Source organism: Protopterus annectens, chromosome 10.part0 (assembly GCF_019279795.1).
Source record: "Protopterus annectens isolate FY-2018-M chromosome 10.part0, PAN1.0, whole genome shotgun sequence".
In the NCBI taxonomy this organism is placed as follows: domain Eukaryota; kingdom Metazoa; phylum Chordata; order Ceratodontiformes; family Protopteridae; genus Protopterus; species Protopterus annectens.
Window position 1 is genome coordinate 1,801,736,269 of NC_056744.1, and position 14,362 is coordinate 1,801,750,630.

General features: G+C 43.7%; 1 protein-coding gene across 5 annotated transcripts in view; it reads left to right on the top strand.

Moving 5' to 3' along the window:
• The window catches only part of RNF40 (ring finger protein 40), a 713,617-nt gene that overhangs the window by 453,571 nt on the left and 245,684 nt on the right, over window positions 1-14,362 (top strand). For all 5 annotated transcript variants that reach the window (XM_044086638.1, XM_044086641.1, XM_044086639.1 and 2 more), the window contains one exon: window positions 1,849-2,198. In XM_044086638.1, coding sequence (XP_043942573.1) covers window positions 1,849-2,198 — 350 coding nt within the window. The remainder of the gene's footprint in view (window positions 1-1,848; window positions 2,199-14,362) is intronic.

The following is a 14,362-nucleotide window of genomic DNA, read 5'->3' on the forward strand; positions in this document are numbered from 1 at the left end:
ATCCTGAGTGTGTTTGGTAAAGGTTACTGAGGCATTGATCATGTGTAAGCAGTTCATGCTGCATGTCTAGGCCTTGTCAAGACCTTTGGTACTATCAGCCATGCCAGAATTGGTGACAGACTCTTAAACTCAAGATTAACCCATACATAGTTTGCTGGATAGGTAATTGGTTGTCTGACCAAACCCATAATGTTAAGGTCAGGGGTATTTACTCTAGACAGAAAAGCATCACCAGAGATATCCCACAAGCCTCCGTAGAGGGCCTTCCTTTGCTTTGGTTTATATATTGGTGTGAAAGCTGGTAGTGTATAGCTAAGCAAGTTTGCTGAATATTGCTGAGAGCAGTTATGAAATACCATTTTGATATTTAAATTCTTCAGCAAGGGCTAGATCAAACAAATGCTTGTTATGTTGATCACAGGCTTGCAGTCTGTGACAAGAAGTGCAGTATAGTTTCTTTTGGTAAGTCTGGCATTATTATAATGTTCCACTTATGTCTGATGCAGTCATCAAAGACTTTGGTACCTTCTGTTGACAGCAGAGACTCCTTTGACCACCATGTCTCTGTGTTGATTAGAAGATCCTTCTTCCTTGCACAACTAACTCATCTTTCCTGGTATCTCCTGAAGGTCCACTGAAGTTAAAATTTCATTTTTTTATCCCTTATTAGGTACATCATTAAATACATTGCCCTCTTTGATACATACTTTGCTAAGCACCTAAACTAGCTCGAGAGACCTAAAGATTTACTTCCCAAAAAGATCTCTGGACTCAATACTGTTAGCTACTGTAATAGAGTAAAAGCCCCGTCTCTTTACTCCATATTGCAAACTCCTGAGGGGTGAACCCCATGTAGCCTTCTGTTCAATGAATGGCTCTGCATTCTTTGAACTAATTCATGTAAGCAGAACCAGTGGTAAATCAAGTACTCACTCTAGAGACTGAAATCTGTACAACCATATCACTATCGCCAAAAGGCTCGAAAGAGACCTAGCCCTGTGTATTTACTGTCTGTGGAATAAGCTGCCCTATGTGTCTAGCAGAGTACTTCCTAACACCTTTAGAACCACTCTGGATGGGTAATCACTCATTTTTGTCTGGGGCATGTGAGGCAAGTCTCCTTAATGGGGGGCACTGTTAGTCTCCCATCAGTACTTGGGTCATGTGATTCAGCTTCTTGATGGTCTTTGTCTTGAGTTTAGTAACAGCCTATGAACCTAAAAAGCTTGGTCTTACAGGAATTGTAGAGTAAACTTAACTGCTCAGAAGCTCTGAAAGTTAATGTAACAGCATGGCTGGATGAGTAATCCGAATGAAGTGTACTTTTAAGTGTCTTGTTTAATCTACATTACCTGTACAGTATGTGTACTGTGAACTCTTTCGCACATCGATGATTCTTTGTTACTCTTTTTGTTCAGGAGTTGTAAAAGGATAGTTACCTGGAGGGAGGACTTCTAGTGGAGATGTTTTTTGTGTTGAGCTGCAGGGTCAGCTCCTTTGTGTCTGCTGCTTTCCATCATCTGCAGTATTTACTACTTGTAAATCATGTTAAATTAGCCGAATCAGACTGTAAAAAAATCATCTGCTCTTTACTACTATTATGTAGGAAGAGAGTAGTGCTGTCCAACCCGTGTAAAATGTGTTATGATATTTTATGAGCTCCTGACAGAAAAAGTTGTTGATTTTGCTATTGAGTCTTAAGCTACAAAGACACCTTTGATTATTCCCATTTTTATAGTGTTGTTCTTGAAGTGTTTGTGTCCGATCATGCTATGCAGATGTATATTCACAGCTGTATTTACTCATTTGAGATGCATGCTTTATTATTATTGATATCTGCTGTTCTAGATTCGAATTCAGAGTGGTGGAGCATCAACTGGCTCTGGTTCAACCTCCACGCCTGTGACTGATGAGCCCTTAACACCAGTTAAAGAGGAAGAGGGCCTGCCCGAGGTGAAAATGGAGCCAAAGGATCAACCTGTGAAAAAGGAACGTGATGATTCGGCCATGGTGGAGTGTAAAAAGGAGGAAGATGAAGTGAAGAAAGATGAGAAGTCAAAAAATCGAGACAGGGAGAAAGATGCTGAGAAAGACAAAGAGAAGGACAAAGATCGTGAACGAGAGAAAGAAAGGCAGAAGTCAGAAGAATCGCGTAAAAGGGACTCTGATGCATTGAAACAACTTCGAGCAGAACTCAAGTAGGTAGAGTTTGCTGAGGGAATTGTCATGGGAGTGGAATACTCAGAGCATGCTGATGTTCATCGTGTTTCACTGTTGTAGTCATTACACTTGGGTTATCCTGTTGGCAGGCTACCCGCAGTCTGCCTGAATTCCAAAGTCCTGGTCCGGCGTCGGTTGCTGTCGCCTCTTCCGTGACGTCAGTGCGCTAGGGGTATAAAAGATGCAGCCAACGCCATTTTCTTCAGTCTTTCTTGCCGCGCGAAGCAAAAGCAGTTCGCAAGTGCCGGTCGTCCGACTCCTGAGATTTTTGAAATCGAATTTCATATCCAAAGTCTTCAATAAAGCTAAGTACCCCATTGGGGAAACTTTTTTCTTGCTCCAGACCGATGTCAGAAAAAGTTAACAATTGTATTTCTTGTGGGAAGCAAATACCTCATAAGGATTTTCATTCTTACTGTATTCCTTGCCTAGGCCCTGACCATGACGTTGCTAGTTGTCGGTTTTGTGCTAGATTTAACCAATGCACTATTAAGCGTTAGTATAATTTTACATTTCATTACTTTGGCTGAAGGTTTAACTATATAATGCCGTCGGAACAGCCGACGACCGGAATTCATAAACGCAAGGGGAAAGAAAAGGACAGGCATCCGAGGTCCAAAACCGATGACGAAGCCTTCTCTAAGCCGTTCGCCGGTTCTCAGTGAGGCACTTTCACAGCCCCTGACACCCGCTACCTCAGAGCCACAGGCTGCCTCCGACTCCCACGTGGAGCCAACTAGGCCTCTGGATACTCAATGTATTGGGCCTTCGGAAATCAATCCCTCAGATGGGTCCGGAGCCGCTGAGCAGGCATCGGCTTCTGAGGGTGTTTTCAGACCTACACAACTTTATATCAAGCCAACCTCAGCATCCAAGACAAAGAATTAAACAGCTTTAAAGACAAAGAAACAAGTACAGCATTCTCCTGGGCAAACTTCCATGCCTAAGAAACAGATGCGCAAAATGGCCGAAGACCTAATTACTTTGATCAGGGGGTTCCCATCCCCCTCCTGATAAAAGGCCTGGACAAGACACTGATTATGATTCCTCTAAAAAGGTTTCCATTTCCTCTGACTCCTCTTCAGAACAGGGATTCTCTCTTCCTCCCTATGAGGACTCTGATGCTGAAGAATCTATCCCTTCAGCCTCTCCTCTTGAGGACTATTCTTTTAGGGAAACCCTGCACACCATGAGGGAGCATTTCCACTGGGAGAGCCAAGATTATTCTGAATCTAAGAAAAGGCTCAGATATTTCCTTTTATTGCCTCAGCACAGACCTCTTGCTACTTCACCTGTACTAGACATTGTTGATGATGTATTTTCAGAGTCCAGTCTGTCTCTTGACTCTTTACCCCCTGCACCAGTTAAGCCAGATAGGTACTACAGGGTTCCAGATTCTCACAAATTTCTATATAAAAACTCTGCTGCTGACCCAGAAACTATTTCTCATGGTCCCGAAGGGTTCAAGGCTTCCACTGCAAAAAACCCTGTCCCCTCTGATAGCGATTCTAGAGCACTGGACAAATGGGGGAAAAAGTTTACACCTCTGCTACCTTGGCTGTAAGGGCTTTAAATTGCCATTTTCATATGCTTAAATATCAGCAATACCTAATGTCTCTGTTAAAACAGAAAATGCAGGCAAACTCTGAATGTCCTGAAAATAAAGAAATGCAGGGTTTATTGCATGGAGCTGAACAAGTGGGAAAGCATACTTTGCAATGTGGTTTTGATTTACTAGAGGCCTCTTGCAGGGCTGCTGTTACAGGCTCTGTTATTCGAAGGCATGCTTGGTTAAAGGAACAGAATCTGTCTGATCATGTTAAAGCAAAATTATTGGATGCTCCATTACAGCATATTACTTTGTTTGGTCTTAAGGCAGAAGAGGTGTTAAAGAAAATGATGGATAAAGCGAAATCTATGCAGACAGTAAAGGATTTCTTACAGGTTCAGCCACCAAGATTTAGCAGGAACTGGCCTTCTAAGAATTGGTCCTTTCCAGTGTCAGACAGACCACAAAGAGGCAGATACAGACGCCCTAGAGGCAGATCTCAGCCCCAAGGCTCATACAGCCCTAAACAATGGGGTGCTTCTACCTCTAAAAGTGGAGAAGACAAATCACAACCATATAGGAAACAGCCCCAATGACTTCCCACTGCCAGTGCCCAACAATTATCTGTTGGCAGCACTTTTAGGGGGAAAGCTAGCACTTTTTTCGCACAATTGGGACATGATCACCCAGGACAAAATTGTTTCTCAGGGCTACAGGTTCCATTTTCACACCCTTCCAAAGGCAAAAGGTATGCCAGACCTGCCACACAATCAACGGGCAGAGGCACAAAAACAAATTTCTTCTCTCATGGACATGAGGGCTATTCAGCGAGTACCACAGCAAGAGCAGGGACAAGGATTTTACTCAAGACTTTTCTTGGTACCCAGAAAGGACAAAGCATGGAGACCAATAATGGACCTGTCTATTCTAAATACTTTTCTGGACGTTCCAAAATTCAAAATGGTGACACTGCAGCAACTTCTGCCCATGCTGGGCAAGAAGGCTTGGCTCGTAACTTTGGACCTCAGAGGCATACCTGCATGTCCCAGTCGGACAATCTTGCAGAAGATACATCAGATTCATAGCTGGCTCAATGCATTACCAATTCTCTGCATTGCCCTTTGGCTTATCTACTGCGCCCAGGGTCTTCACAAAATGCCTGGCACCAGTAATTGCATTTTACAGACAAAGAAGAATTCAAATTTATCCCTACTTGGACAACTGCCTTATTCAAGCAGAGAGCAAGGACATTCTACTAAAGCATCTGGCGTTTGTAAAAAGATTACTAACTTGCCTAGGGTAGACAGTAAATGAAAAGAAATCAAAACTAGTGCCCTCTCAAGAGATAATATTTCTGGGTGCAAGCTTAAGTACAACTGCCGAGATGCTTATCTCACGCCAGACAACCAAAGGCAACTGACTTATTACTTCGAAAACATGGCAACAAAAACCCAGTTACCTGCAAGAAAAATTCTGCAGGCTTTGGGCGTCATGGCATCCTGCATTCTGCTAATTCCATATGCAAGAATGCATATGAGGAAGCTACAATGGTATCTAAAAAGTGTTTGGACTCAACATTGCCACAGCCTGGAAACATTAATTACCCTCATTTCCTGCCTGCAAACAGGAGTTTCGATGGTGTGCTCTGGCCTGTCACCACAACAAGGGACAGCCATTCACTTTACCCACAGCCAGGCAGACACTAACAACAGATGCATCGGATTACGCCTGGGGGGCACACATGGCAGGAAAATGTATTCAGGGCACGTGGTCCGCAAGCCAAATACATCTTCATATCAATCAAAAAGAGATGCTAGCAGTACAGAATGCCCTAACAGCCTTCAAGGATCTTCTCCATCCAGGACAACTATTGCTAAAGACGGACAATACTAGAGTCATGTGGTACATAAACAAGCAAGGGGGCACACATTCCTACCCCCTCTGCAGGCAAGCCATGACTTTGTGGAACACAGCATTGACTTACCAAGTACATCTGCAAGCACAATTCCTGCCAGGAAAAACAAATACTCTGGCAGACGAACTAAGCAAAAACCTCATGGACCCTCATGAGTGGAAACTAGATCCACAAGTCTTCAGCATGATAACAAGGAAATGGGGATGCCCAGACATAGATCTATTCGTCTCCCCTCACAACTACCAACTACAGAGATTCTGCACCAGGACTTATCACAATCAAGCATGGAAGGTGGATGCTCTATCATTCAGCTGGAAAATCCTTACAGTGTATGCCATTCCTCCACTGCCTCTCCTCCCCAAGGTACTCTTAAATGTCAGACGAGAAGCCGAGAATGATACTGATTGCCCCAGACTGGCCACACCAGCACTGGTACCCAGTCTTAAAGAGTTTGTCTCAAGACCCAGCCTGGACTTTACCTCAAATTCCTCATCTTCTGACTCAACAAAACAATCAGATCCTACACAGCCAACTCAGAACCTTAAATCTGGCTGCATGGCGAATAATATAACCACTCAGAGCACACCTCTCTCAAAAGCAGTCATGGATGTTATTTTGGAAGCCAGGAGGCCCAGCACCAGAAAATCTTATGCAGATAAATGGAAGAGATTCTGTGCTTGGAACCAGGCACAAGGAATTGACCCGCTTGTTTCAAATATTCCTCAGATTTTGCAATACCTAACCGAGATGCTGGACAAAGGCCTATCCTTCTCATCAATTAAGATCCATGCCTCTACCATTTCAGCTCATTACAATACGGAACCACCTATTTTTTCACATCCACTGCTAAGGCAGTACCTCAGAGGGGCCAAAACCCCCAAGGAGAGCACCAATACCTACATGGAACCTCAATTTTGTCTTGGAAAAGCTCACACTGCCTCCTTTTGAGCCAGCCAATACAGCCAAGATAACATTCTTATCATGGAAAACAGCTCTGCTCCTAGCAATAACTTCAGCAAGAAGAGTCTCAGAGTTACAGGCATTAATGGCTGTGGAACCTTTTATCATTTTCCATCTGGACAGGGTTTCTCTAAGGACAAACCCAACATTTATGCCAAAGGTAGTATCCAGTGTGGCTCTTAATCAAACCATTCATTTGCCTACTTTTTATCCAAATCCCCAGAATAAAGGGGAGAGACTACTGCATTCTTTGGACATACACAGACAGCTACCCTTCTACTTGGACAAAACTAAAGCTTTCAGAAAGACTGAGCAACATTTAGTGGCATATGCTGCAGGATCACAAGGAAAGGCTATCTCAAAGCAGACCATTTCAAAATGGATAGGACACTGCATTCGTTTCTGCTATGCACAACATGGCAAATCAGTGCCTAAGGGCATTAGGCCACATTCCACCAGGGCAGCAGCCACCTCAGCAGCCTTCCTTCCTCAGAGGAGTATCAACCAAGGATATTTTGGAAGCTGCTACTTGGACCTCAGTGCACACTTTTACCAAGCACTACCACTTGCCTCTTTACTCTAAATCCAGAACAGGCTTTACCACTGCAATTCTGCAGGGCCTTACAGCCACTCCTAATTCTATTTAGACCCAGCCGCCCAACCTCAGGTTTGGGATTCAACCCAAGTGTAATGACTGCAACAGTGAAACACGATGAACATAGTACAGTTGTGTACCTACCATAAATGTAGATGTTTGAGTGTATTCACTGTTGCAGTCCAGGTTACCCACCCACCATCCCCCTTTCTTTGCTGGGACTTATCTGTACTTCTGTATTCTATACAACCTGTAGGTTCATAGGTTCATACTAGGCTATCTGCCCTAGGGCATTTATAAGCCTAGCCAGAATGTGTTTGGCTTTCGCCACCCATTTTAAATTTATTTTGCTATGTCCTTTTTCGAGGTTAGTATACTGTGCCTCTGTCTAACAGTGACACAGAAGTGATACCCGGGGTAAACCTATGATCTCCCATCCACTCATCAAGATTCCTCTTGAAGAGAGTCAATGAGGGACTCTGCCTAACCTGGACTGGGATTTTATTCCAGAGTGAAGGGAGCCTCTGGGTTATGAATCTGTCCCTCCAGCATGTCCTATTTATTTCAGTGCTGAGGTTCAAGTCTCTCGAGCGTGAGCTCGATGGGATTTGGATTTTCTGAGGTGCAGCATGTCCATTAATTCCGGGTTGGACATGGCTTTATACGTCAGGCACAGATCGCCTCTGAACAGGCGGTATGCCACTGAGTAGAGCTGGAGTTTCTTTAACCGGGCAGCATATGGCATCTGTTTGAGCCCTTTGATCCTCTTGGTGAGGTACTTTTGGGGTCTTTCCAGTTGCTGCAGGTGTCTGGTAAGGTACATCCCAAAAGGGGCATTGTACTCAATTATGGGCCTGATGAGGGATGAGTAAAGAGGCACAATGACCTCCCCTGTTCTAGATGTGAATCCCTTCATGATTAGATGGGCTATATAAAATGTTATTCTAACCACTTTGGCCACGTGGTTGTCAAATGAGAGATTGCTATCAACTTGGGTCCCCAGGTCCCTAATTACTTCTTCTGTACTTAATGGATTACCACCTATGTGGTAATTTGTGGGCACTTTGTTTTTGCCAAAGGGGATGACTGTACACTTTTTGGCATTTAGCTTGAGGCCATGGCTCTGGCACCAGTCTGTTTCTATGAGGCCCTTTTGGAGGATGCTTGTGTCGGCTGGAGAGTTGATTATGGCGCCCAATTTGCAGTCATCTGCGAACTTGGTCAGCCACAGTCCTTCCGTGTTGGCCTGTACCTCCGAGAAATATATACCGAACAAGAGAGGTCCCAGGACTGAGCCTTGTGGGACACCACTTTTAACTGGTTTGGAGTCTGACATGGCTCCAGCAATTCTAACCATGTGGGTTCTGTCCTTGAGCCAGTTTGCAATCCATCTAGTGACATAGGGGTTTATATTTAAGCTGGTGAGCTTATCTATAATGCCCAAGTGGGGTAGTGTATCGAAGGCTTTTGCGAGGTCCAGGTAGGCTGTGTGGACCACCTTCCCCTCGTCAGTGGCCTTAGTGACTGTTTCAAAGAAATCAACCAGGTTTAAGAGGCAGGATCTGTCCTTAAAGCTGAACTGGGTAGGATCCAGTGTCTGTAGGTCCCCAATATCTTTATTTATGAGGTCCATGATGATCCTTTCCATAGCTTTGCAGACCAAGCTAGTCAGGCTTATGGGGCGATAGTTTCCAGGATCCGTTGAGGCACCACCTTTATGGAGAGGGACCACTGTTGCTGTACGCCACTCTTTGGGCACATATACTGTTGTAAGGCTGAGATTGAACAGTAGTTTTATGTTTGGGTTTAGCTCTTCTTGGAGTTCATGTAGGACGCAGCCCGGGACACCGTCTGGTCCCATTGATGCTGTGTCTTTTGCTTTGGAGAGGGCGGCTCTTACCTGAGCATCTGAGATGTCAGGGGGGGGGGGCAGCACTCTGCTGGGATAGATATTTGCCCTTTTGGTGGGGAGGGGGGGGGAGAAGTTTGCGCTGAACATGTCAGCTAGGATGTTGGCAATGTCTGTGGGTTCGGTGTATTTTTTGTCATTTAGGACTAATTCTGAGCACATCTGGGAATTACCACCCAGGTTCCTAACATAACTAAAGAAAGCCTTGTGATTATCCTTAGTGTCCTTTGCAATTTTTCTCTCGAAGCTGGCCTTAGACAATTTTATGAAGGTCAGGGTCATACCAGCCTGGGCTACATGCTCAGAGAGCTCCTCTGTCTCTTTTCATGTAGTCCAGGGAGGTACGTCTTGGGTCATTCACACCAGCATGGACAATGACTGAGTCATATTTGTACTTGCCTTGGCGTGACCTGAGTGCTTGTGTTATGTGGCGGATCCTAGTGCCCGACAGGCTGCTCACCGTAACCCTCTCCTTGTTCAGCCTGGTGAGCAGGACGTCAGTGTGCCTGACAATAGTCACCTTTTACAAGTGCATCAGGTGTGCTGTCTAGTCTTAAGGGCTGTGACTGTTCGGTACACTGGCTTTGTGAGGTATGTGTTGCACGTGTTTTGTTTGGTGTATTTGCTTGTAGATGAAGGTATTGTTTATTTTAGTGCATGCTTTTTATAAGCAATGTTTTTAGCCTACCCTTTTTGGGGGCACCTGACATCTGGGGCAAGAAAAACTGAAGAAAATGGCGTTGGCTGCATCTTATATACCCCTGGCACACTGACGTCAGGGAAGAGGCGACAGCAACCGATGCCGGACCAGGACTTTGGAATTCAGGCGGACTGTGGGTAGCCTGCCAGCAGGATAACCCAAGTGTAATGACTGCAACAGTGCATACACTCGAACATCTACATTTATGGTAGGTACACAACTATATTTTTTTGGTTTGTTCCATATATGCCATTTTTCAATCGCTGCCTGGGCTTCAAGGAAAATTTAACATGCGGTAACAGTTTAAAGTTACCAAGAAAAATTTAACATGCAGTAACAGTGTAGAGTAACCAGTATTTTGTTTGAGAGGTGGGCGAATGTAAAGACTGAAACTGTCCATTTGGTAGCTTTACAGCAGGCATAAAGCATACTTAGAGTAGAAGATGAGACCGGTGCTTATTCCAGTAGTAGTTGGTTTTATAGGTCTGGGTGCAGTAGCAGCTTTAGAGAGGGTTGCTGTCTCCAGCACGTAATTATTGAGTCACAGTTATCTTTGAGTAGCCTTTCTTTTGAGGTCAGTAGCTGTGGAGCCTTTGGCAGGAACTTTTTACCTTGCTAGTGCCACCATTGACTGTATATGTGGATGTTCATCGCGTTTCACTGCTGCAGTCATTACGCTTGGGTTATCCTGCCGTCAGGTGGTCCCGCAGTCGGCCAGAGTTCCAAAGTCTTGGTCCGGCGTCGGTTGCTGTCGCTTCTTCCCTGACGTCAGTGCGCCAGGGGTATATAAGATGCAGCCAACGCCATTTTCTTCAGTCTTTCTTGCCACGTGGTGCCCGAAGCAAAAACAGTTCGCAAGTGCCTGTCGGCCGACTCCTGAGATTTCAAATTCGATTTCAGATCCGAAGTCTTCAATAAAGCTAAGTACCCCATTGGGGAAACTTTTTCTTGCCTCAGACCGATGTCAGTAAAAGTTAATAATTGTATTTCTTGTGGGAAGCAAATACCTCATAAGGATTTTCATTCTTACTGTATTCCATGCCTAGGCCCAGATCACAACGTCACTAGTTGTCGGTTTTGTGCTAGATTTAACAAACGCACTATTAAACGTCGGTTTGATTTTGCACGCCATTATTTTGGCCCAAGGTTTAATTATACCATGCCATCGGAACAACCGACGACCGGAATTCACAAAAAACGCAAAGATAAGGGTAAGGACAGGCATCCGAGGCCCAAAACTGACTAAGCCTCTTCTAGGCCAGTCGCCAGTTCTCAGTGAGGCGCTTTCACAGCCCCTGACACCTGCTACCTCAGAGCCACAGGCCGCAACCGATTCCCACGTGGAGTCGCCTATGCCTCTGGATACTCTAGGTGTTGGGCCTACGGAGACTAACCCTTCAGATGGGTCCGGAGCCGCTGAGCAGGCTTCGGCTTCTGAGGGTGTTTTCAGACCTTCACAACTTACCATTGCATCTACAGCCAAGTCTAAAGCAACTTTAAAGACAAACAAGCAAGTACAGCATTCACCTGGACCGGCCTCCATGCCTAAAAATCAGATGCTCAAAATGGCCAAAGACTTAATTACTCTGATCAGGGGTACCTATCCCCCTCCTGATAAAAGGCCTAGGCAGGGTACAGACTATGATTCCTCTGACCAGATTTCTGTATATTCTGACTCCTCTTCAGACCAGGGATATTCCTTGCCCCCCTATGAGGATTCTGATGCTGAAGAATCTATTCCTTCAGTCTCTCCTGAGGATTATTCATTTGGGGAAACTTTGCACACCATGAGGGAATATTTCCACTGGGAGGGCCAGGATTACTCAGAGTCCAAGAAAAGGCTCAGAGATTTTCTTTTATTGCCTCAACACAGGCCCCTTGCTATTCTGCCAGTGTTGGATATTGTGGACGATGTGTTCTCTAAATCCAGTTTAAATCCAGATTCTTTACCCCCTGCTCCAGTCAAGCCAGACAAGGTACTACAGAGTCCCTGACTCACACAAATTTCTTTATAAAAACCCTGCTGCTGACCCAGAAACTATTTCCCAGGGTCCTAAAGGGGTAAGGGCTTCCACAGCTAAAAATCCAGTTCCTCAGACAGGGATTTCAGAGCATTAGACAGATGGGGAAAGAAAGTTTGCAAGTCTGCAACTTTAGCAGTGAGGGCTTTAAACTGCCAGTTTCACATGCTTAAATATCAACATTATTTACTGTCTCGATTAAAACCGAAAATTATTACAAGTGCAGAACAGCCTGATCTTAAGGAAATGCAGGATTTATTGCATGCAGCTGAACAAGTGGGAAAACATACTTTGCAATGTGGTTTTGATTCTTTAGAAGCTTCTTGTAGAGCAGCAGTTACAGGATCTGTGATTCGAAGGCATGCTTGGTTAAAGGAACAAACCTTACCAGAACATGTCAAGGTGAAATTATTAGATGCTCCTTTACAGCAAGATATTTTATTTGGTGTTAAAGCTGAGGAGGTTTTAAAGAAAATGGAGGATAAGGCAAAATCTATGCAAACAGTAAAGGATTCGTTTTAAGAAAAAATACAATGATACATTCAAAGAGGTTGATGAGCACTGCTTTAAGGTTTTGGACAGAAAGGCTAAAAAGTTAGAAAGAGATCTTATTGAATATAGTGAAGGTAGGGCTTACCCAGCCCCGGGTGTCAAGAAAAATTCAAATTTTGATGGAAGTAGGAACTAGAGAAGCGCAGGGTGTAAATGATGGTTATGATTACTCTGACATGCCCAGGAGAAGTGAAAGGTTAGCACAAAAGGGTGCTAACAATGTTCAACAGGGTTTTCAAATTCCCCAGGGCAGACCACGGGTAAAATCAAATCAATTTCAACAGAATGCTTGGGGGAAAAGGCGCTGAGTAATGAAAACCATTCAGCATGTAATGAAATTAAAAGTTCAGTTGTTGTGAGTGAAGAAGGAATCTGCATTATTAATAGTTTAAATAATTTCACTATTTATAACTACACAGACACGCAGATTACTGAGACCTTTTTTGAACTATTTACTAAAGGACTACAATTTGTTCCCGACAGAACAAGTTATTTACCCAAGCTCTTAATCGAGTTGAAATTGTCCATAAGAAACCTGAATTTAGCAGTTTTCTTTAAAAACCAAGGTGTATATGATCATTCACTTTCTAGGAGCAGTATTTTTAATCCTCCCACTCACCCCAAGTTAAAAGTGTTTGAGGAATTAATTGAGAAAATCCTGAGGGACAATCTTGCAAATAGGCAAACTATACATCCCCCTAACTTTCCTTATAGATTACAAGTAATAGTAGATAATCTAAAAAAGGATGGCATAAGGGTAATGAAACCCGATAAAGGAGGGGGTATTGTATTGATGCAACAGTTGGAATATGACAATTACATTTACAACCTGTTACAGGACACAAAAATTTATGAACCCATTTCATTAAATGAATTAAATATTGCACTTGGAAAGGTCATATTCTATTTATACGACCTGTTAATACAAGGTTTCCTAGATGAGAAAACATACAACTATTTATTTGTTTCTAAACCAAAAACACCTATTTTATTTGGCATCCCCAAGGTGCATAAGGGCTTGACCCCTTTAAAGTTTCGTCCCATAGTTGCTGGAGCGGGGGGCATAACTGAACCGTTCAGCAAATTTGTAGATTTCCATTTAAAGAACTATGTAGCTGGTTTGAAATATATCTGTACGGACTCCTGGGAATTTTTAACTAGCCTAAATCAGGATATGGAAAACTCTAATTTATATATGGTCACAATAGACATTGTAGAATTGTTTCCCAGTATCCCCCATGAGCAGGGCTTGGACTGGTTTGGTGAAGCAATAAGTAAGGAATCCGGGCTCAGCAACGGTTTAATCAACACAATACTTGAATTCATGAGAATAGTTTTAAGTAACAACTTTATATTTTTTAATGGGGAGTTTTTCAGACAGAAGAGTGGGGTGGCCATGGGGGCCCCCTGCGCTACAACATATACAAACATTGTTTTACACAAATGGGAAGTAGAATTTATTCATTCTACTGAATGGAGAAAGCACATTAGTTTTTATAAGAGATTCCTGGATGACATTTGTATTCTGTGGTCAGGTTCTAGGCAACAATTTTCTAACTTTATGGATCATTTGTCCAAATCTACGGACTTTCTTCGTTTTACTTATGAAATAAATGATAACACCTTACACTATTTAGATATAAGGTTAACCAAGAATTTGAATAACTTTGGATGTTCTTCATCTCACATTGCTGCAGTCCTAACACTTGGGTAGTCCGCTGTCCCAGTCGGCCCGAATACCAAAGTATAAGGCTGACGTCGGTCAAGGCGCATTTGTCTGACATCAGGACGTCAGGGTACAAATGCGCATGACCGACGTCATATCCTCAGTCTTTTTTGCCGCATGGTCCGATGCAGAAGCAGTATTGCGAGTGCAGGTTGGCGTTCTGAAATTTTCTGAAGTCGGAGTTTCAGACCGAATCAAAGTTGGCTAAGTACCCG